Consider the following 26,213-nt stretch of genomic DNA (forward strand, 5'->3'; position numbering starts at 1 on the left):
TCTCGAAGTTATCAACTATCTCTTGGAATCATAGTTAACTGTTAACCGTGAAAATTCTCAAGATTTTTGACTGCTTTCTATGGTAGTTTTTCCGAATCTTCGTGGGGAAAGTCAAATTGCATTAGAGATTCACAATTATCGAGATAAAAAACAGATTTCTTGGATGTCGCTTACGACATTGGAGCTTGTTAACACTAGGTGGAAAATTCCCTTGTATATGAAGAGGATTGAGGTTGATTTTTTGAAAAGGTAACCTAAGAGACGTTCTCCTGGTTCCAGATACGGAGATATATTGTCCATGAATCATAATTAATGGTAAACCATGAAAATTTTCCAAATTTTTGACTGCTTTAGAACATTATGCTACCTACTTTACACATTAAACAGGTAAAATTTCATAAAGACGGTAAATATGAATAGTTATGCTTTCTTGTATTTGCAAATATTATTTTCAAAAAAACAGGACTAAAACTAAGAAAGAAAATACTTATAGCTCCAGAGATTCATATAGTTATGAAAGATCCTTAGTTCGAAATCCTCTTGTCTTGAAAAAGTCCTTCAAAATGTTTGTCGAAGAAATTGTAAGGAATAAAAACAAAATTGAAGGGTGTAGGGACGAAAAATTCATTCCATTTTCAGACGGCTAAGCAAGCAACGAATGTTATCAATTGTTTCTAATAATTTGGCGATTGTGGGCCTGTTAAAACAGTTATTTCGATTGAAAGAAACTCAAACAATTAAGCAAAACAAAATGTAAAAAAGCTTAAAGCGGCTCACGGAAAAGTGTTAGTCAGTTCGCGAATATTAGAAAGAAAATTCAAGATCGATAAGTAATATGTAAGCAACATTCTAAAGAAACAAAATGTAGTTCAAAAATGTGAAAAATCGATCTAGAATATTCTAAGAAGCAATAAATGGAACAAAAAACAAATTTTGGACGTCTCAGTGGCAACGAGTTACCACCCGCTTGGTTTGGAAATCATTATCGACAACGAGTCATGAAAGTGAATTCAGAAGTTTATTTCAAAAGACACAAGAAATCCAACTCGAAAGTGTTGGTATAGTTGGCAATATCTCCTCCAGGTCGTTCTTCAGCATACATTTGAAAAAGAGTGTAGCATCCACGAGGTCTGGCTATTAAATATCGTGACTGTGCGCCTAGAGGGCGCCCTAGACGAGTAGTACGTTGGGTATCCAGATATCTTGTCTATGCAAGTCCCAAAACACGTTTCCATCGCTATTATAGTATTTGTGCAGTAGCGGTTTGAAATTTCTCGTTAAATAGAAAAAAAAACTTCGACTGAGTGCTATAAATTGTTGTAAAAGGCCTACGGGGTCAATTCTCTATCTCGTGCGCGTGTTTTTGAGTGGTGTAAGTGCTTTAGTGAGTGCTGAGAGAGCACTGAAGATGACCAGCACCCAGGTCTGTTTCAACTTCGAAAACAGTGACTAAAATCAACTAAATAGTGCGTGCAGATCGTCGAATCGGCATCCGGATGATTGTCGAAGCTATAAACACCGATAAAGAAACGGTTAGAAAAATTTTACACGAGGAATTACACATGACAAAAGCTGTGTGAAATTGGTACCAAAAATTCTGACTCCTGACCAAAAGCGCTTGCGTCAATGGGTCTGCTCAGATTTCCTTGACAGGTTAGACAAAGATCTGTTTTGAAAGGGATCCGATTCGAGTCGATGGAAGTGGTAAAGCAAAAAACGGCAGAGCTCCTGAAGGCCTTCACCAAAGAAGAATTCCAGCACTGCTTCGATCAATTGACAAAACGTATGGAAAGGTGTGTGGCAAGGACAGAATGTAGAATAATTTTTATAATAAAACCCTTTTTCATGACCAGTCTTGTTATTGTAATTCAATGCAGTTCATTGAGAAAAAGCATCTTGAAGATTTTGCAGAGTTGAATAGTTTAGGAATGTGCTTCAACCGCGGCGATTTTTGAAGACGAATCGACTGGGTACCTAATTATAATGCAGTAAACATTGATGATACATAATGAATAATTGAATTAGAACAAACAGTTTTTCTGGATTTTTGTCCCCACACCCTTATTATTGAAAATTCGTTTCATACACCGATATTTGACTTTTTCTAATGATATTTCTGAAAGTGATGAACATAAAAAGCGTTTTCATCCATATTATATGATTTCTGAAGAACAAGAAACAAACTTTATAGTAAAAAAAATATTAGTATTGGTCCAAACTTTTTAGAAAACCAAAGTTTGTCATTTTAATTATTTTATCACATAAGTTATAAAGTATTTTTAAAACCACACGTCAAAGAATATTCTTAATATGAAAGAAGTTTACGTTATCATTGATAGAAGATTTCTGAAATTATCCTGAATGGATAGTGTTGATATCTACCAAAAGCTATTTAATACAGGGTGTTTCAAAAAAAGATGATCCCTTCCCTGGGGTAGATAGACCTGTATACACATTTTTTACGATTTTGTCGCAACTACTGGCAACATTGTAATAAAATTTCAAACGAATACGTTTCGAAAGCTGATAAATCCAATGAATTTGTTTTTATATCTGAATCTCATAGAGGGGGCTAGTTACATAACTTTCTTAATATTAGTAAATTTATAAGGGAAAATATCAAGTGAATTTCAACATCATATAATTTCACACCAAAAAAAAAATGAAGTAATAACCGATGCTGGTATAAATTATTGATTATAATTATTAATTAGTAAGCATTATGTGCATTGTTAATTTTTTTGTGGCGTAAATTAGATCCCATCGATAAAACAGATACATTTTGAAAAATTGGGACTGATGGCTCTCGTTTCTTGTATCGTTTCACAAAAATCCAGTCTAATCAGTTTAAGATCTTGTCTTTTAAAGTTGAATTAGTATGGGCACTGATATATTGGAGGCCTTAGTATGAAACAAACAAAAATTTGAGTCCCAGAAGCGCAATACATCAAATCGTGAGAAATGTTTTTTTCCCCAAATATTTTTCAATTTTCTATCTATGGATCACCTTTTTTTGAAACACCTTATATAGTCCAATCACGTTTCCATTTGGTCAGTGAAAAATATTTACTATATTAAATATTATTACTAATAATAAGAAGAAAATAATAATATTTGTAAATCTATAGTATATAGAAATGTTCTTTGAGACACTTTTAATTTTTTATTTGCAATAAACGACTTATAATTTTTACAAAAAATAACGAATCAATCCTTTAATAAATGAATAGTAACAAAAAAATGAATGAACCCGATTTTATTGCAATGAACTTATATTTATTTGGTCCATATTTTGGAATCCCCTGACTATGTGAATATTATTTATAGTTTTTTGGAATCCTCTGATCGTGTGGCTGTGTCGGGGACTTTTCACATTTCTATATTGACAATTATTTATCTTTAGTTTTCTATCTCAAGTATACAACTAATTTTATAATAAAAAAATTTTAGAAAACACGACATTTTTACTGTAATAATTTTTATTTCTTTTATTTCTTATTTCTAAATCTAAATGTCCTTGATTTTTGGTCTCTTCTATCAAAATATTTTGATAAAGACTGATAAAGAAAAGTCGAAACGTCAATTTTTATCTTTCTTTTCGAAAACTATCAAAAAAAAAGAAGAGACCTAAAACCAATTCAATTTAGAAACGTATAAAAACAATTTTAAGATACTACAGAATTTGGTTTTAGCACTTTGACTATCTTCTTATTAAAAATCTTCATAATATTTTGAAATTAAAACTGTGAAATAAATAGATTCGAATTTCCATTAGCATAACAAGATAATAACTGAAGTATACAGTATGTATGTTTGTCGTATGTCACAGCAGTCTTGAATACTTGGACTGTGAGCATGGTCGCCATCAATCTGCTGCCAGTTGCTTTTGTCGTAAGATAATAAGGTCAAGGTTTCACACGTTCGAAAATCATACAATAAACGTAGTAATAATCAAAATTAAATTTGCTTGAATGACATTCTTCTTTCAAAATCCAGTTCACTTTATAGAATCCGTCATCGGATAAATGGAATGATTCTTGTGAAGGATGAAACATTCTCGATTCCAATTTCTTTTTTTGAGGTTTAGCCCTCGACAAAAGTCTCATTAATAATATAATTTAGTTTTTTAAACGGCTGTTTGCGACAAATCTGAAAAAAATTTGTTTAGAGTCAACCAAATTTCGCAATAATTATATTATGATAAAGAATTAACACCAATTAACGATAATTCAATAAATATGAAGTGAAAACGTTATTTTGAAGGCTAGATTTTACTTATTCCCATCTACTATATGGGTGATTCCGTTCTAACTGTGATTTTTTGTATTCAAAATTTCAAGATTTTAAAATTTAACTTTTCTAACTTTTTTATGCATATTATTCATCTATTTTACTGTAAAAATAAAACTCTAAGAGGAATTTACTACAACTTCAAAGTATCACGAGCAAGACACAAATGTCGGATTTTGAGTTCCACGGTACTGACTCATTTATCCACGGTACTGACATGGTAACTTAAGATATTAAACAACAAGTGCATCAATTTTCCTCAGTTTGATCATAAACATTAGAATTTATAAGGTAATTAGTTTAAATCATTTGTTACGACAAAAAAAATTAATAATTTATCGGTAAATTCTAGGAATGGACATGACACGGTACTGACATTCAAGTGATGTAGTATAAGTTTTCTTTAAGTGGCAAGTTATATTGTATAAAAATAATGTTTAAATATCTTAAGAATTATTCAATTAACACAAAATTTTTATTAATTGATTATTAATTAATGACTAGTACAAAAAAACAATACAGGACATTGAATATCACAGTTATAATGGAATCACCCATATATGTTCCAACTAAGGAAGACAGAATGGCAACTATTTTTCTTTCCTCCGAGGTTTCAGCTCGGTTCTGCGCATTCTCAAGCATGCGTAGTATAGATAAAGTGTCTCGAACGAGAGATAAAATTAATACTGTCGACACCGTAACGTAGAGACGTTTTTTCCCATACCAACCGTATTACATATATAATATTGTGTGTTTTCAAAAAATTTTATATCACAAATTCGTTACAAAACACTCAAAACCTAATAAGTAATACTGATTATTTCTTAATAATAATAAATATGAAAAAAACTTTAACGTTAATGTAGGAGATGTTGAAAATGCTCGCCGCGAACATCTTAGCAACATCCTAATCTGTTATAGAAATGTTTCAACATCGCAGTTTTGTATACAATATTCCGACAAAAGTAAGTCTAATAGTGTCAGATCCGGAGATCGTATTGGTCATTTTATCGATTCCTATCCACCTATTTGGAAAATTTGGTTCAGGTACTATCGAAAATCGATGGGGGGATGCTAAAACCATATTTTGTTCGCAGAATTTAGCTAAAATTTCATTAAAACCTGACATTCAAACTAATAGTTGAGGAAACCTCTAAAAATTAGTATTTCGTCAATACCGTGGAAGATATTGAAAATATCGATACAATAGATGGAAACAAATATTAACAGCTTAAAAACTTTCACAAAAAAATTCCATTTTGGAGTCTTATCAGAAGAATTTCCATGTGTTTGGAAAAATTCCGAAAAGTGTGAAAAAAGGTGAATGGAAACAACGTTTTTAGACGCATATCCTGAAAGAGCAGGATCTTGGGACTAGAATGACAAATGGTCTTTATCAGGAATCTGCAGTTTGATATTCAGATATTGATATAGAGAAAATGTGATTGAATTTGGTCAAAAAATAAGACGGCAAATGAGAAAATTTGAAGCGAGCTAGAAGCTCCCATTTGTGTCTATGTCTTGCAAATCATTTGCAATATTTTCAAGTAAGTGTGCTGATTCCACGTTCAATAAAGATTCCCAGCTGATATCGCATACCAATTTAGGAAAATTTCTGATTTTCAAAACTAAATCTTTCATAGAGAAATAGAACTGCAATCTACTGCTGGCCACGTTTGCGAGAATCTAGTCTAGTCTCGCTGTCGAAATTTTCCTTGCGAGACAAGCCGAAACTTCAACAAATATCATCTCAAATCTCGCAGGAGAGTCTCGCGAAGGACTTGAAATATCGCAAATATTAATCATTCTAATAATGGACCCCTGAAGAGGCAGAAACTGCAGATTGCAGATTCTGTTGCGTAGAAGACGAAACCTCCATCTAGATTCTATCTACTAGCCAATCTATTCCTTTTTCCCATTTTCCAACACCGTTTGACACAAAAAATAGTTAATAACTGAGATATTTTGGAGATATAGTCTATTGTATGAAGGTTTTGTTTTGATTTTACTAGATATTTTGTTCTCCGTTAAAATCAAAATTGTGTGAAGTGATGTAATTAATTTTTTTCTATTTCGTGTATGTATGATTGATTTTCTTTTTCTCTATATATCTTGTTAGATCACTTTATTTTTTTAACTGATGTTATATGTATACTTTATTTAGAAAAGAAACACCACACATTGCGAGACCTTTGCGAGATCTCTGCGAGACATGAGACGAGACAAAGTTTTTTTGCTTTTTTTTTCACGAAAAGTCTCCTCTCAGGCAATATGACTGCAATCACCTCCTTTTGAAGTCTCGTTTTGTTTTTTTTTTTTTCATAAATAAGGATCTAAATGTTGATTCTAAACAACTTGTCCCTAAACTTTCGCCACAATAAATGCACTTTCATCTAAAGAAAAATCGTGTTTCTGGAATGATCTTCAATCTAAGCAGGGCTGGAATCTAAAATATGGAAATTTGAATGAAGAATTTTGTATCTTCTACAAGAATCGCTTCAACAATCCGGGGACAAAGTATAAACCCAGAGACAGAGCTTGTCAGACTCATTCTAAATAAACTGAAAAGTTTATTTACCTCAATAGCCAACTAATCAAGTATTAGGGCGTTGAATAAATAGATATCTAGACTTATTAGCTAGTAAAAATCTTCAGTTATCAAAAATAAAACATAGTAAATAATTTCTTCAAGTTAAATAGTTAGCAACTATCTATCCAATACATACCTATCTTTCAGTGGAAGCTAATAGCTAGTAACTGTTAGTTATGAATACGTCTGGCAAGTTCTGAGTCTCAATCACATTTACATACAATTCAAGCAACACATTTCATTGTCCACCACATCAATTTTATGAAAATATCGAAACGTGTTGTTGTATTAGATCGCTTTTAAGTCTATAAAAGCGATCAAGTATTCCGAAAATATAGAATAAGGTACTACTAGATGAATTAATCAAAGGCATAAATCGGTACTATAACGACTGTCGGGTGGATGTTATATTTGTAACATATTCAGTTATTTTGGGCCGAATAGGAGTCAGGGGAGATTCGACTACTCCACCTGTACATCCTTTAGGCTTCATGGAAACCAAATCAAGGTTAAAGGTCACCGCAGGACGTGACCCTGGCCTGTCTTGCGCGTGAGTCCACCTTGCCCTTAACCCTTTACCCCCAGAACTCGGGAAAGGGCGGATAGGTAATTCTCTTATATTGGAGCATGATTTGCATGGTTAGTTTTTTTATACATTGATGTATTTTTGAATAGACAATCACAATTTATGTAAATTAGTTCAATTAATATATTAAAACGATTTTTTGGCGAAAAAATTCTTAGTATTTAATATTTAGTTGAAAGATAGTCATATATAACGATACTATTATCTAATAATTAGTTTCCTAATAAAATTTGACAGAAATTATCTTATTTTGACAGCTGCAAAGTATATTTGTAGTTAATCGCATGCGCAGCTGACAAAATAATCGAAATAATTCAAAATTCTGTACGGAAATATGCGTACTTCAATACATTACTTGTGTAATTGAAGCAACTAATACTTTTTTCCAAATTATAGTGAAGGTTTTGTGAAAATAGAAAATTATACAAAAACTATGTAGGTATTTAAATTTCAATTCATATCATCTCTCAAAAACTATAAGTGTCTGAGAGAACTATCCAACTATCAGATACCAAAAGCAGAAAAAAAAATGATCCTAAAAATGTTTGAATGTTATTTTCAGTTGACATATCTTAAACAAGGACTATCTTAGATATTATCGGATGACAGTTATATTAAAATAACTCAGTAGCCTTGAATTTATGCACCAAAAAAGTAAGAGTTTCATGTGGTGTCTTTAATATGGGACAAACAAATCATTATTTGGAAATTAGAATGTGTCAACATCATTAATATAAGAATCACAATTAGATTACATGAGAAAAAAATACGGAAAAGAAGATTCAGTAAATGAAGCTCCAAATCTTCAGCGCTTTGCCTGTTCACTGCACATAGAAATATAAGAACTGATTTAACTTAAATTCCTACCACATTCTGATGTTTCTACTGATCTGTGTGCACATTAAATTGGTGCACTTATCGCTCGCGAATCTATTAGTTACGAACGTAACTAATAGGGAAGTAAACTTATTTTAAAAACAGTCACATATAAAAAATTCGGGCGCGATCCGTGCTCATCAGCAGGGTAAGTTATTAATTTTGATTCTTTTAATAAGTTCTTTCAAGTTTCTAGCTCAGATTGACGGTTTTTGGATACTGTATGGCACTCGATTTTTATTATTTTACGTTGGGCACCTCAGAACTACTGAACCTACGTCAGAATTATTCAAACTTGACAGTTGTTTCCTCGGGAAAAATTGACAATCATAAAAGTAACAGTTGCCATCTTTTTTGCGGTCGATAAACCGTTTCTTTTTCTTTTTTGGAACAGTTTCAGCTTTCGTAATGCAGTGTTTTGACTGTTTTATCGTTGGTAGTGGTAGTGGTAGTTTCAGTTATGAATTGACGCAAAAATACGGATCAATAAGGCGATAAGTACATCGCAAAAGCGTTCTTTTGATATACCGATAGCCTCTTCCATCTTTCTAACCTCCTTCCGACGTCATCCAGTACCATTTAGGTACCTCAAAGTTTATGGTCATAAAATATAGTGCAAAGACTCATTCATTCTAAAAACTGTATTAATTTTCAAAAAAAATTCGATATTCAAATATATTGCTAAGTGAGGTCCAGTTTGGAAACTTTTTCGATATCCCACGTATAATTCCAAATGGAATTACAAGAATTCTAAGCGGTTTCTGAGGATTAAAGCTCTTTAAAACTGAATTCTGATTAAAATTGGAAAATTTGTACAGTATAAAGCATCGGATTATACTTCTTACAATGTGTTTAATTCGAGTGGGATCTAACCATCGCAGTGCGACTCTGGATCTTTGCCAAACGTTACATAAAATTTACTCAAGAAATAATACTCCGTACTTGGGGTTCGTTCCGCAATTTATACCACAAGATATATGTGATAGTTCAAGAATTTGTGAAATCTTTATTATTTTTATAACGATGATAAATTTACTGAACTCCATGGAAACGAACCAGTACAGATTTTTGTCAAATATAAAAGGATCTTTGGCACTCATTTTCGTATTGATTGAACATAAATTTACAACTATAGTGAGAAAATACGTTCACGGACAGTAACAGACGCCTCTTGGTGAAATAATTTCTTGTACCCCATATTTTCCTCAATCTTATTTTCAATTCTGATGAACCATCTAGCGCAGACAATGGACTCAATCGTATAAAATGAGGACGAAGAGGAAAACAGAACTATGAGTTCCAGTAAAAGCGCGTACCGAAACTTTGGATACTATACCTCAGAAGATAACGTTGAATCTGATGTGGTAGTTTCTACTAAAACACTTCAAAGACGTGGTCTGACTAAAATCTTCCTACTATTTCTGGTACTGGGGTTAAATGACCATTCCTAAGCAACCAGTGTAGCTGTGTTAGTATCGTGATCTTCCTGCGAATGCAACGTTTGCTTGCTGATGATGAACTGGATTCCACAGCAGTCAGAGTAATTCAAAGTATTTCACCAGCTGGCGTTCAATTAAAGGATGGTGATCCCAAAATATTGGAATATAGAAACAAAGACTCATCGAAGATGGTCCCAGAAGTACCTGACTTGACCTAGAGATCATGGTAGTTGCTTGAAAAACACCATTGTATAAGACATTACCATTGTTTTGCAGACATTTATTTGAAAGTCTTTAGATCTACCAATATAAAATCTGAATTAAATTCTATTCTAGATGAGACTGTTTCTTTGTTATCAACAGTAAAATATTGGGTAGCAGAGTGGTACTGGTACTGATTAATCGTCGTGAAGATGTTTCCATCGAGGCTTTGGTATTGTTTCACAAAATAAAGCCAAACAATCAAAACAATGGACTGAAAAGGGAGAGCCGGCTCCATCTGCATCTACCAAATGAAAATCAAAACAAAATTTGTTTTAAAAATTCTTCATATGCGTAATAAATAATTATTAATAATAATATTTGATACTTAACCTAACCTAACCTAACCTAACCAAACTTAACCTAAATTAACCTAAACTAACCTAACCGAATGAAGATCATTATGATCTTTCTTATAATTTTTCGATGTATTGTTTAGTTATTATATTTAAATGCACTTGAATCAAAGGGCATAGTTTCATAAATAAACTGAAACAGTTTCAAGGTTCCATGAACAAAAACTCGTTTCGTCGGTTTTTACGAATCGATTTTTACAAGTTCAGATGAAGTAACAACTAGTACTGAGTGATACAAACAGTATTGGACTTGCTGCAGGCAATAAAATATACAAATTTTATATTTATTGATTGGTGTTTCTCTTAAATAAAATACTTTACACTTAGTACGATGTCATATTGATTGCATCAGGCTCTTTCAAATGTAATACAAAAAATGCAAGCAATAAATTGTTTTATTTTGTCATATTTTACTTCTTTGTGAAGCATTTTTTACTGCGTCTTTCGATGTGACAGTAAATTAGTTAGAAAGCTACCAAATGGTGTCTAAGAAGTTTCCTAGAGTTCAAGTTCCAACAGGTTAATCGCCGTTAAAGTGTAGAATATTCTCCTTTCAAGGATATTCGTTTCGAATGTACCAAAAATCTGCGTTTTTCTAAAGCGTGAGGAATGACTATTATTGAACAGTAAGACGAAGACTGCAGGGAAATAACCTGACCCCTAAAACACCTGCGATTGGTCTAGCTCGTCGGCGTTTTGCACAAGATCATCTGAATAAATTTGTACTACGAACATATATTTTGTAATCAGCTGTAGATAAATCCCAATGGTTCCTACAACGCATGATTTGCTGTTCTTACAAATGCGATTTGGAAGTTTGTCTAGAAATAGGGATTCTTCTCAGAAGGTCTAACAAAAAGTGATTGTGGTTGCGATGCAAAAAAGGATTGGAAAATACCTCCCATTTCATTCAATCTTGATGTTTTATCTTTCTTTTCCTTCCTTTAATCTGTTCCTATTCCAAATTAGTTTCACTCAGAACTATCAACAACAGGTGCTTGTGATTGTGGTCAAAACAAGCATTGGAAAATCTGAAAATACCTCCAATTAGTCATTCCTTTCAATCTTGATGTTTTCTCTTTCTTTTCCCTCTTTCAATCTGTTTTTATTCCAAAATAGTTTCTCTCAGAACTATCAACAACAGGTGCTTGTGATTGTGGTCAAAACAAGCATTGGAAAATCTGAAAATACCTCCAATTAGTCATTCCTTTCAATCTTGATGTTTTCTCTTTCTTTTCCCTCTTTCAATCTGTTTTTATTCCAAAATAGTTTCTCTCAGAACTATCAACAACAGGTGCTTGTGATTGTGGTCAAAACAAGCATTGGAAAATCTGAAAATACCTCCAATTAGTCATTCCTTTCAATCTTGATGTTTTCTCTTTCTTTTCCTTCTTTCAATCTGTTTTTATTCCAAAAGAGTTTCACTCAGAACTATCAACAACAGGTGCTTGTGATTGTGGTCAAAACAAGCATTGGAAAATCTGAAAATACCTCCAATTAGTCATTCCTTTCAATCTTGATGTTTTCTCTTTCTTTTCCCTCTTTCAATCTGTTTTTATTCCAAAATAGTTTCACTCAGAACTATCAACAACAGGTGCTTGTGATTGTGGTCAAAACAAGCATTGGAAAATCTGAAAATACCTCCAATTAGTCATTCCTTTCAATCTTGATGTTTTCTCTTTCTTTTCCTTCTTTTAATCTGTTTGTATTGCAAAAGAGTTTCAGTCAGAACTATCAACAACAGGCGCTTCTGGTTGTGGCCCAAAAAAGCGTAAGAAAATCTGAGAAAATTCATTTATGTCTTCACCTTTCTCTTCAATTTTGTTTTTTTTTGTCTTAATATGTTTCTACGCTTATTTCTGGAAGTGTGTTTCTCCTCAGAAGGATCAAAATCAGGTGTTTATGGTTGCCGCCCAAAAAAGCATCTGAGATTTCATCCCACCTATTTATTTCATCTTTAATTCCTTTCAGTTCTTCTTCATATAGTTCCTTCAATATGATCATATTCTAATTTCTTCTAAACGTAAGTTTTTCCTCAGAAAAACCAACAACAGATGCTTGCAGTTTTCACCTAAAAATGGTTGAGAAAATGCTTCGCTTCCACCCATTTATTTCTCTTCTATTTTTTTGTCTTCCTCTCAAATTACATCTTTCAATCTGTTTCTATTCCAATTTCTTCTGAAGTACCAACAACTGGTGCTTACGGTTGTCGTCCGAAATAGCTTTGGAAAATCTTAGAAGGTTCCTTTTTGCCCATGCATTTCGTTTTTAATTGTTTCTATTTAATTCTTCTTTTCTACTCCTATGTCTACTAGTTTCCTTTTAGCAATTTATTTCTTTATAAATCTTTCTCTAATTATCATTAGAAATAAGTTCAAGGTACGTTTACAAAACTTTTCCGATGGTGCCAGTGCTTTGCTGTTTTTTTATCGTGATATTGACCTAATTTAAATCATGACATTTGTTCATTCATGAAGGGGATTTCTACTTTCTCTTTACTGTAAACTGCGCATTCAACGATATCGATCGTAACCCATTTCATATTTTGATTATTTAATACAATATTGGAAGAACTTTCTTCATACGTTGATGATTCGTTTTTAAATTTCCTATTGGGATGACGAACTTTTATATAATACTAAAAGCAGTCATCCATGGTCTTTTAGCATTTTGGATCTTTCTCTATTTCTTATTACATCCTAGTTTTGTATGGATAGTTTTTGTACATTATCCATTACCTTGAAAGTTTCGTCGATATGCTTCACGTTCTATATTTTTACCTATTGAAAATAATTTTCAATCAAGCTGCAAACGTAGAGTTTCTATACTTGTTTATTCCTTTCTTAATTTCGTCAATACCAATATCAATTTCTTCGACTGCTTTTCTATTCCTAAACGTTATTTATTTGGTGTTTTGACAAATTAATTTTAAACAGGCTTACGACTCAATACAAAGAAAAAACTATTATATTAATCTAAATGTCCTTGATTTTAGGTCTAATTTGTTTTTAAATTAGTTTTTTTTTAATAATTTTTTGATGATAAAATTTGACGTTTCGTCTTTAAGTCTAAAAAAATTATTTTTGAACATTTGTTCCTAAATTTCTTAATAATATCTACGAAAATAGTTGTTTAAGTCCTTTTTGGGTATTTACAAAACATTATAAAACGACCTGTGTTTTCGAAATTCATAATATCGTTGATTATATTCAAAAATCCAACTCATATTTATCATATAACATATTTAAACAGTACTTAGCAAGCAGAAAACAACATTTTTACTATTAAACTAGACCTTAACCTACTTAACGTCGGTCAATATCACAATTTTCCTGTTGTTAGTCAGGTGAAATAACCGGAAAATAATGTAAAAGTTGTAGGAAATACTTTATTATAGGTTTTATCGAAAATTTATTCAGCGAAGTACCTTTTGGCTAGCAATATACTGAACCCAACGTTGGATCAACAACTAGGAACATTTCTAGAAGACTTCTTTGACACTTTTTCGTTGTTTATCTTCAATAATTGCTGCTATAGTCTTGCTATTTCTTGATTCATTAGTATGAAAAGGATTGTCAACTATATTTGAGAGCTATTCCGTTTTATGAACTAACTTAAACAATTTTTATCATCTTTAACAATTGGTACTACTTGTTGCCTTCAGCAACGTCTTAATATTAAACGAGAGAACAATAGTTAAAGAATCAAATATATATAAAAAAGAACTACAAACATAATTACTACAATTTTTATCACTTCTTGTAGAGTTTAATAAAAATTTTTGTGTTATATCATATTATAGTTATACAAGAGTTAAAAATTTCATAAATAGCAACTTTTAGAGGACATTTGAGAGAAAAAAACGATTTCCAGTATAAATGTTACTTGAATTACGTCAGTTTTGTAGTAAACAACTTAATAAATCGAGAGTGTGAATGGCTAACGCTCCTGTCACTTCCATGAGCTAAAAACTCGCGTCGAGAGTATCTAAGAAGCGCCTCGCGAGTGTCTAAATCGGACGTTGAAATAACTAAGTTGTATTATGATGGATGATAATGCTGTTGAAGAATATCCATATCAAAATTCTATGTAGATTATCAAAGATTTTACCCACAACTCGCTGATAGAGGACAAGAATTCTGTGGATTGATGATGGACAGAATGAACGCGGAATCGCAGTTCAAAATAGTTTTTTCTGATGACGCGACGGAACTGTTAAAAAACAGAACTCCTAAAAAAGTCAAGGTTTCGCTGGTATCATTAACAATAAAATTATTGGCCCTCATATTTTTGAGGAAACAGTTACTGGTGAAAGCTCTGTAATTATTGATATAGATTTGGTTATAAACATAAATAATATCTTGTATTAAGTTGACCTTCTTATCGATTTACCATCAAAACATGTGATTCCATAAGCATTATTCAAACTAGCATATAATTGACTAAATTAAACTGTGATTCATAGTGTTTACTATGCATGAAATAATCATGCAACTTCAGTTGAAAGTAATACCAGAAGCAGATATAATCCCTTCTATAACTCTCCATAGATTTAATTATATACATTTCTAGTTGAGGGGCGTGATAAATTCCACTTCTTCGTGCTTCATTCATGTTACGGTTTTGATGTTTTCCAATGATCCAATACGTGAAATGTTGTGGTTTTTAACACATGCTGAGTTTCGATGTTTCCACTAGAAAATTTCAATTAGAAATATATATCTATTAAAACGGATTGTCCCAAGTTAACGCCAAATTACAATTATGACTGTAGGATACTTTTTTCTCCACGCTATTCCATCCTCGTTGTCTCAGCTGTTTGTTTCAAAATTTGAAATCATGTCTTTCTTGATTCTTTTCTATAACTTTTACGTACTTTTTCGTGTTTAAACATTTGTTTTTGTATTGTTTTTTCGATCAAATACACAAAAACTAGAGTATATCAACACTATAATAAATATTAGATTAATCAGGTTTTTGATATCTACATATGCTGAAGGATCCATCTATCGAACTGAACTTTAATTAGAAAATCGATTTAACCTTGGATCATCTGTATGAAATGTCTATAAAATGGGTGGTTGGTAAACACGATTTTCACCTACCTACTTCGCGTTCAGAATTAGTTACGGGCTCAATATTTTACAATGCAAAAAAATGCACAATCACTTGCCAATTGAAATCAAATCCATAACATCTTTTCTCTCATTTCGCAATAGTTTAAAGGCATATCTACTGGAAAGGTCCCTTCTACTCTGTAAACGACTTTTATGTTTAACTGGTTTGTATTTTGGCTTTTCACTATGTGTAGATGATTGATTTAACTTTGGTTCAACTGTGATCATGTGTATGAGAAGGGTGACTTGATATCTACTAATGCTGGATCCATCTATCCATCCAAACTTTAATTAGAAAATCGATTTAACCTTGGATCATCTGTATGAAATGTCTATAAAATGGGTGGTTGGTAAACACGATTTTCACCTACCTACTTCGCGTTCAGAATTAGTTACGGGCTCAATATTTTACAATGCAAAAAAATGCACAATCACTTGCCAATTGAAATCAAATCCATAACATCTTTTCTCTCATTTCGCAATAGTTTAAAGGCATATCTACTGGAAAGGTCCCTTCTACTCTGTAAACGACTTTTATGTTTAACTGGTTTGTATTTTGGCTTTTCACTATGTGTAGATGATTGATTTAACTTTGGTTCAACTGTGATCATGTGTATGAGAAGGGTGGCTTGATATCTACTAATGCTGGATCCATCTATCCATCCAAACTTTAATTAGAAAATCGATTTAACCTTGGGTCATCTGTATGAAACGTTTTATTCCTTATTTTTCATTTTACATGCGTTTTGTATCTATACGAGCTATTTGCTTATTCCATGTCCATGTGTACAGCATTCTAAACCTCACAACTTTCAAAATTTTGATATTTATGTTTTCCATTATTTCTTTTATCCATTGCATTAAATAATTTACAAACTTTTCTCATCCTTCCTGTTAGACTCTGCCATTATTTTCTATTGGGACATTTCTAGTTTCTTAATTGTCCAGTTTCTTTCCTCTTTATTTGAATTTCTTGCTATTATCATAATCCTAGTTCTACTTTCCCCTTCTGAATATTTTTTGGTTATGTAAATCTTCCAGTTTCTTCTGTAATACAAAATCATCTGCTAATATTAATTCCTTTACATATTTTGGTCCACCCTCAAATTACTTGATGTTCGTCCTGGCCAAAAGAAGAGTCCTTGTAGCTGTATGGTTTGTTGGATTTGTTTCGTGATAACAGGTTTCAATTATCACCACGTAAATGTAAAATATGTAAAGATGTATATCAAATGCTCTAACCACTAACGAGCCTGCTCTATTTTTGATGCGTCTGTGAATAAAACTTTTGATTACATATAGAGAAATCTGTGATCTTTGTCCTTTTAGTTGTTATGACATTTCCTCCTTCACTTTACCTGGAAAGAGAATCCTTTGGCATAATACTGTCCAGAAGTATCAAAATTTGAAGCTTGTCTTTTCCACTCCCCATATTAATAACTATTGCACTAATTTTTATTTATCTATCTTGATAATAATGTAAGGTAGCTAACGCTCCACCCTTCCAGCTGATAAAGTGGATTCAAAATCACAAAAGCGGCAACTATTAAGATTATTATTAACGATGCAACTTTATTCACGATACTGGTAATTGTTATTTTGAGTCCTTAATTCCCTAAGTAAGTCAAAGGAATCATTTATCCGCTAAATTTCAACGACTGTTAAGGGAGGATAATTGTCTTAAGTGTGATTTCACTCATAATAAAGGAAAGCTTACATTCCATTTGATGTGTTCATTAAAATTTGATTGAAGATACATTGGAGGGAACCTTGAGATTATTGTATTTGCATTAAAGATTCTATATACTTAAATAGTCGTTCTTTCAGCACTTCCGTTTTTTACATTTGGATAAAACAAAGTTTGGGTGAGATACCTTCATCAAAATTGTTCGATTTTTTAGGATTCGGGTTGCACGAATTAGCTTCTAGATTTTAAGTCGATTGTATGGAAAGGATAACAAAGAGGATCAATTTCTAACTGCTCCAGAGCCAATTCAACGAGCCAGCTATTTCTATGATTGTTTACTTACGATCAGCTTCTGCTTCAGTTGAATTTTGAACTTGTGCAGATCTACGTCACGATATTTCAACCCGTCGTTCATAGTTTTTTCTTTTTTAAAGATAGTCAATGAAAATTATCCCACGCGCATCCCAAAAAACCGAAGCCACGACCTTGTCTGCAGATGGAACGGTCTTTGCCTTCTTTGGAGCTGGTTCTCCCTTCTACGTTCATTGTTTTGATTGTTTTTTTGTGTCCGTTATGAAGTGATTGATCCACTTGAAACTAAACTTCGAGGGATGTCATGTTTATACTTGCTAAATTACGACACGAATTAGCTTCTAGTGAAATACTTCTAGATTTTAAGTCGATTGTATGGAAAGGATAACAAAGAGGATCAATTTCTAACTGCTCCAGAGCCAATTCAACGAGCCAGCTATTTCTATGATTGTTTACTTACGATCAGCTTCTGCTTCAGTTGAATTTTGAACTTGTGCAGATCTACGTCACGATATTTCAACCCGTCGTTCATAGTTTTTTCTTTTTTCAAGATAGTCAATGAAAATTATCCAACAGGCATCCCAAAAAACCGAAGCCACGACCTTGTCTGCAGATGGAACGGTCTTTGCCTTCTTTGGAGCTGGTTCTTCCTTCTACGTCCATTGTTTTGATTGTTTTTTTGTTTCCGTTATGAAGTGATTGATCCACTTGAAACTAAACTTCGAGGGATGTCATGTTTATACTTGCTAAATTACGAGAAACGATCTTCAGTCAATTCTACTTCAACTGCTAAGCTGTCTAAAAATGTAGATATGTTCTCACACCCTCAAGTTGACTGAATCGGTTGCAGGTTTAGAACAAAACTTTTTATTTCAATTGGCAATAATAGAAAGTTTACTCAAGTCCATTGTCGTTTTATAAAAAGCATTTCCAAACGATCCCTCTTGACTTGTGTCAACGAAAGGAATAAAACATGAAAAAGAAACAAAACATCGCTTTCTGATGCGGATTTCAACCTCATATTTCTCTCCTTCTTGACAGATGTAATTTAGATTCAAATTATATGTATATAGCAACCGAAAAGAAGGCAGTAAGTCTTAATAACAAAAAGGAAATGATTTGAGCAAAAAGTAGTTTTCGAAATATCATGGATTTCCTTTGATGGCATTTAAACTAGTCGCCGATAAAATCAAATCGAATCGTGAAAAGCGCGCTGAGTGAGCAACTTGAAAAATTGAGTTGCATATATTCCTGGAAATCGATGGAAATTCTATAGGAAAATAATTGAAAGATTGGAAATTTTTGACAAAAACGTAAGCTTGTCTTTCCAAAGTTTTGGGAGTGAATAATTTCATTCCAGAAGTGTAGTTTTATTTAGCATAATTTATCTGTAGAATATCAAATACCCCGTAGAACAAAATAAGAAATATAATTAATTCCTAAAAAAATAATAAAACAAATCCTATGAAATCACAGTGTAATTACTTTAAAGTTAACGTTTTTTAATGAAAGAGTATTAAAATAATAAAGCAGAAGTTTCCTCCAAGATTTTTCTTTCAAAAGATTTTCCTCTTGAAAATTTTGGTTTTCCTGCAGCTGTTCGCACATTTCTCTTCATTAATTTTCCAGCACCAAGCAAACTTCTAGCTAATTCCACTATCAACATTTTTACATAAATGTTTGTCTAGAAATTATTTAAAATAATTGAATATTAGTTTCACCATAAACTGTTAAAAAGCTGATTTTTGAAGTTTCTACGGCCTTTCCCTGCACACTGTACCTTCCAAGCTGCAACTAAACTAAACTTGCATACAAAATGGAGAAACCTACAATGGTAGCTTCGGGGAAATTTATTGAGAAGAGACTCTAGGAATTTGAATGCATCAAAATTTCTTACCTTTATTGGCAAACAGGTACTTAATGAAAAACATATTATAATACGGCTACGTAAGTTTCAATACACGGGGTTTCTGGCCTGTCCAAATCTTTTTCTATGATTCTGTACAACTTATGTAATAAATATTCGCTAACAGTAGGTAATTCCTTAGTGGCAGATTCCTTAACAAATGACAACTAAAGCTCAGCGTTTGAGAGTAGCAATCCCACAAACTAATCTCTGATTCCAACTTGAACGGTCCGGTGCGGTTTTCGGAGGTTGCTGTCAGCACTTTACTGATCTACCTGTCACAATTCAGTGTGTTATATGGACGAACTGGCGCAGAAACCGTTTTACGGAAACTTACTATGCTCCGGGTTTGGACTACGTGATGGACTGACTACTGGTTCTTCGAGAACTGTTTTTTCTCTTCCAAATATCAAGACGGCTACCGGTGTTTCCCTTCTACCCATTCGCTGAGCCTGTGTATTCAACAGTATTCCTTGCTGGGCTTTTTGCTTCAATAGGGACGGCGGAACGAATGAATTGTAGAAACTAAACATAATCCTCTAATCTCGCTATGTTTAAAAATCATAATCAAACCAGAAATGTAGCTTATTACAGCACTTGGTAGGAACTAACATTTCCCCTGTATAATTTTAACAATAGTAGTAGTAAACAAGTTAAATTAATTTTTCATAGCTCTACAGAATCTAATTTAATTTAACATCCACAACATTAACGACACAATAAGGGGGTGTTTGCCAAGACGAATGTTTATGCAAATTTAAAAAAAAAATCTTCACGAACCTCGCTTTCGGAAATATACGGAACAAGACACGGGGAGTGTTTCACAAAATGTTCAAGGATATGAATATTTTACATTACAAAAGAACATTAGCGACTCGACGGCGAATTTTCTTTAAAAATAAAACAAACGTTTTGATTTTGACGTAGAAACGAAGAAATTAATTTTGAAACTATGTGAAGTTGTAGTTGATGACAGTATGTAACTTTACTTCACTTTCGTTTTCATCACAAACTCAAACACAATCAGAAGATCAATGGAAATAAGTTTCTTTAATTTCTTAAATCTTTTGATATACTTTCCCTCTAGTTTTAAAGTTATAAATAAAACTGTGAAGCAACAAATTCATCTTCATATTTTATTTTACTGAAATAATATTCGCTCGGTCAATAATCGAATAGTAAAACTATTTTCCTACCGAAGGAATAAACTTATGTTCCTAAATCTTCTTGATTTTTGGTTTCTTCTGTTTCAAAATTAGTTTTTTTAATAATTTTTGAAAGATAACATTTGACGTTTCGACTTTTCTTTACGTCTTCATGAAAATATGTTATTGACACTGATAATTTGCGTATTTATATTCATAAATAGAATAGAATTTGGTTCTAATAAGAAAAATTAATTTTTCACTAGTCCTTATATCTCAAATATATAGCAGTACTCAATTAAATTATTTGTAGTTTTATTAGAATTTACAAAATAGAGCTATAAATTTAACTTAAATTATTTAGGTCTTTTTTATCATTTATAGCTTTTTCGTTCTTATGAATATAAACCATTTCTAGAAATTCTCTTTTTCTTGGATTAGATTCCGTTTAAAAAATTTTTTAATCTTTATAATTGAATTTTTTTTTTGATATTTCATAGTTCGTTAATGTAGTTCTATTTTTTTATCGTATTGATGAACTTTAAGTCTATTTTCTAAACACTGAGATGTCTGCCCTATATAGACAGATTTTATTCTTATTTTGATATTTATAATGAAGGTGATCTATTGATAAATATAAATACGCAAATTGTCAGTGTAAATATTTTGATAAAGACTTTAAGAAAAGTCGAAACTTATTAAAAATTATTAAAAAAACTATTTTGAAAACAGAAGAGACATAAAATCAAGAAAATTTAGAAACATAAAGAAAACAAGTTTATTTCCTCGATAGGAAAATAGTTTCACTATTCGATTATTGACCGAGCGAATATTATTTCAGTAAAATTAAATATGAAGATGAATTTGTTGCTTCACAGTTTTATTTATAACTTTAAAACTAGACTGAAATTAAACTACCACTTGATGAAATTTACTCATAAAGTTAAAAAATCTTTGACAGAAAAAGTTGCAAAGAAAAGTTTTTGTTTTTCATAAAATCATACTGAGGAATAACTTTTTAGCTTCGTAGCTATGAGAATTTCTTGGAAAATGCTAGAATTGTGACTTTGAATTGGATTTAAAACACAGGTGTATGGAGGTGAAACTAAGATTTTCTCTATTTATCTTTCTTTATGACCGGTATTATACAAGCGGTGGTTACAATTACCGTTTGAGAAAATTTCCAACAAAATCATTGTTTATCAAATATTTCACACAAAAATGCACCTATTTGAAAGTATCTTCTGAACGCAGGTTTTTTTATACCTTGCGGTTCTAAATTAATTAACAATTTATTAAATATTAAACACATTTTTCTCTTTATTTATTGATAGATCGAAAATTGATTTAGATTCAGCTTTATTTTAGTTAATTACGACAGACAGTCTCTTCTGGTTTCTAGAAATACGAACCGAAGTATTGCAACTTCTTTCTAAAGCAGGTATCCAGTTGTTCATTGGAGTTTTAAGATAAGTGACATCATGAACCTCTCTCATATTTCACAGATGATCATTCTCGTGGCAATGACTTCAAATTCTAATAGACATGAAGCTAATTCAACTACTATCACTTACTGGTCGACTGGGAAACCGTAGAATGGTCCATCCCTTTCTTGTAAACTGATCTGCAAATTCTTGGCTGTCATTGGAAGGTTGATCTTAGTATGCAATCCGAGTGCATTTAGTTACATTTTACAGTCGCAGACTAAAACTCATCATTATTTTTTTATCTATTGATACATCGATACTCAGTTATAGCAGACAGTTTGTTCTGGTTTCAAGAAATTCCAGCTGCATCCCAATGGACTGTTTAACATTCAAAGATCAGGTGTTCAGTTATCAAAGTGGATTCTTAGCAGAATTAACATCCGGAACCTTTTTCATGTCTTGCAGTAAATTCTAATATACTAAGGCATAAATCTTCTTGGTCCAACTTGTCCAGGAAAAGATGATTGATTCGCACTATCCTTGTCCTTTATCATTTGTCAAGATCTCTTCTAAATTTACTCAATTGGAACCAGTCAGTGGCCGTCTAGGAGACCGTAGGTCCATCCCTTTCTGATCTATCAAATCTTTAACGTCATTTAGCACCCATTTATTCTGAATGATGTGTGTTACATTCCACATTGGGATTAAGCTAGTTCGACTCGTGGACTGTATACACAACGATTCGCCCTTTCAGGCCATCACATTATGGCCAAAAAGAAAACTTCCTTTATCATACTGTTCCTACTAGATAAATTGATATTTTTAGCAAAAGAAAGACTATTAAGAAACAAATGAATACAAAATATTCAGTTCATAACTTCAGGTGTAATTTTTAATACGTATATGTTAATAATTAACGTAGTAGTCTCTATGAAGTTGCCAAACTTCGTAAATAGTATGGTTATTGAGGAAATGTAAAAGAATAAGGTTATGTTGATATTAATAGTTCTAACAGACATATTAATAACTATTTTTTTTTTTTGAGAGATATGATGGTAACCCTAGAAGATATTCAGTTTTAGCATGGGCATGATTTGTGTTGCGCATGCAATGAAAATTTGACTAAAAACTTTATAGTTTGATTCATGATTGTTATCTCAGAAGAAAAATAGATTTAAAATAATTCTATTAGCATTCACTAGTTGCTATTACAAAATATACATAGTGAATGTTGTATTTATTCGATATCGACGAAAAGCATGCTTCTTGGAACTTGCCGTTTTAGTTTCTCTCTTTCCTTTACTCATTTGGTACGTATATTGAAAAAAATTAACAATTCTGGTGTTAATGGTAACTAATGATACTATATAAATTAACTTCCACAGGATTTCACCTTGGACTTTTACTTTCGACAATTCTGGACCGATCCTAGATTGGCATTCCGGAAAAGGCCCAGCGTCGAGATCCTTTCCGTAGGATCAGAATTCATCAAAAACATCTGGGTACCCGATACCTTCTTCGTTAACGAAAAACATTCATCTTTCCACATGGCGACCACTTCCAATGAATTCATTCGTATACACCATTCGGGTTCAATCACACGAAGTATCAGGTCAGTTTTTAGTTGAATTAACTATTTATTTCATTCCTGTTATATATTTAATACGTGAAAAGCAACAACATCCGAGATAATATTCATACTACATTATAATTAGAATATTAATTAGTCCATTGGATCCCAAAGGAATAGATATAGTCTCTGAGGGTACATTGCCTGGATGATATGCATACTAAATGTGTATCTAGTTAACCGTTCCATAAATGATAACCCAGTTGCATATTCCGTAGAATAAGATATCCAATACACTTATTCTTGAATCTTTTAATGTAACTCCAAGCCAAAAATCAGTCGAATTCAAAGGTTTACGTATTATGTAACATCCCATGATAAGTTCCGATAATTTCGAGAATTTCTCTGTACAAAATGCTAATAGATATAGTGACTAGAAACCTGGAACAATGAGCCTTATCCACCCCCTTAACAGTCTATTATGCCCTTAGCGTCTTTCGAATCTTCAAACTACAAAATAAAGTTCTGACTCTTCATCTTTGGATGCCTAAATCATAAGCACGCTTCTCCAATTTCAGAAAGATCGTTAAACGGCTTTCCACTTAGGAATTAGTTGAGGGCTCAATATTTTACAATGCAAAAAAATGCACAATCACTCGCCAATTGAAATCAAATCGATATAATATTTTCCCTCATTCCGTAATAATTTGAGGGCGTATTTACTGGAAAGTACCTTCTACTCTGTAAACGACTGTATTTGAGGTTTAATTATTTATTTTCAGACTCACAATCACAGCATCATGTCCTATGAATTTACAATATTTTCCTATGGATCGGCAGCTCTGTCACATAGAAATTGAAAGTTGTAAGTTTTATCTCTTTTTCTCACATACGAACAAAGCTCAATATAATAATGTAAAGTTGTGTATATTTTGTGATTGTGATTAAAATAATTTATTGTTATCAACAGATACCTGTGTTTTGTGCTTTACTTCTTAATTGCCCACGAAGCACCGAAATCTTTGTCTCTTAGGACACTAAACACCACTATAGATCAATTATATCTATAATTCAATTTATTTTCAAATATTTCTATTCAAACTTTCTAAAAAATTCGATTCGACTTCAGAATCGTAAACATTCATCTGAGTCAAAAAAGTGGTTAAGCCAAGTTTCTCAGTTTTTGGGACCGTAGAGCTAAACAACAGCATTGAGTAGATCGTTGATGTACAGAAGAAAGAGAGTAGGTGATAAGATGCATCCCTGGGTGCACCACCTCAAACCTTTCCGAGGTGTGTCCATCGATAGCGACCTGGATGGATCAGTCTTTGAGAAAGCTACTAAATCAGTCGATAAAAGAGGACGACAAACCGTGCAATTTCAATTTATTCAAAAGATTGGCAATACCAAACCCTGCCAAAACCATTGCTGGTTAACGACTTTCTCCATGACCTTGGAAATGGCTGAGGCTAAAGCAATCGTACCGTAGTTATCGGGAACGGTCTTTTTTTGGGTATGGGTTAAACCCGAGCACCTTTGCAATCTTCGAGGAAAAAACCTCTTTTATATAATAGAGAAAAGAGTTTGCTTAGCGGACTTGTTAGTTCAGCTACGCAATTCCTCAATACTATTGGTGTTATGCCGTCTGGGCCAGTCGCTTTATTGATATTCAAGCTTTTGAGAAGTGTCGCCACATCTCGGTGTCAAAATTCTCTTTCTGGAATAGAAACAATAACTCTAGACAGGCTGAGAGGTAGTTTTCCCCGCTAATCAACAGTTCAATTTTTCCGGTAACTACGATCGACCCATCTTCTTCAGTCAACAGTGAAATTTTTGACTTACAAAAGCCTCGGCTGACTATTTTTATTACAGACCAGAGATCTGCAAGCATCTATAGTCTGCTTGCAGGTATTTCTCGAGACAACAATGTTGCGATTATCAGCATCTTTGTTGTTGACTGCTTTCCATACTTGCTAAGATTACTTATGAAATTTCGTTTGCGCACTGGAGCTGAGGCAAACACAATTCCAAGGAAATCATTTAACCGATCTATAAAGCCAAACTACGTGGCTCCAGGTGGATCCAGAGATGGATTTCCAGGTCGCACGTTGCTGTAATTAGCTTCTGATCTGATGATCTGAGTGGGGCATGTACGATGACTTAGTATAGATCAGATTCTGATGTTAGAAACAGGTCTAAGAGGTTACCAAATCATCTAGATCCGGGTCTCTGGTTGATTCATTGATACGTTAGATAGGTTAGTCCGTTAATTGGAAAAATTCAACCAGCTGAAGTGATGAACATTAAAGTTGAAATCGATATAACTGTAGATAATTTCATGTAAAAAAAAAACATAGTTATATCATAATACGTATTATGCGATCATTGTTATAAATAGAAATATTTAAATACATATTTTCTTCTATAGTGGTAGTATTAGGCTGGAAATATTCGACGAAAGTTATTTCAAACAAATAATCCACTCTATTTAATTATTTATGAATGTGAAAGTTTATAAAAAAGCTAAAACATAAAACATGAAGTTTCTTAAGTAAAACATTAACATTGAAATGAAATGATATATTAAAATATTCATGAAAATCTAATAGCAGTCTGTTCTATCCAGTCGATTTTTATTTTGACTGCACGAT

At 32.4% G+C, this 26,213-nt stretch overlaps 1 protein-coding gene across 6 annotated transcripts in view; it reads left to right on the forward strand.

Moving 5' to 3' along the window:
- The window catches only part of LOC130899662 (gamma-aminobutyric acid receptor subunit beta), a 90,296-nt gene that overhangs the window by 40,844 nt on the left and 23,239 nt on the right, over positions 1–26,213 (forward strand). For all 6 annotated transcript variants that reach the window (XM_057809775.1, XM_057809774.1, XM_057809777.1 and 3 more), the window contains 2 exons: positions 23,378–23,604; positions 24,345–24,427. In XM_057809775.1, coding sequence (XP_057665758.1) covers positions 23,378–23,604; positions 24,345–24,427 — 310 coding nt within the window. The remainder of the gene's footprint in view (positions 1–23,377; positions 23,605–24,344; positions 24,428–26,213) is intronic.

Source organism: Diorhabda carinulata, chromosome 11, assembly GCF_026250575.1.
Source record: "Diorhabda carinulata isolate Delta chromosome 11, icDioCari1.1, whole genome shotgun sequence".
NCBI lineage: Eukaryota > Metazoa > Arthropoda > Insecta > Coleoptera > Chrysomelidae > Diorhabda > Diorhabda carinulata.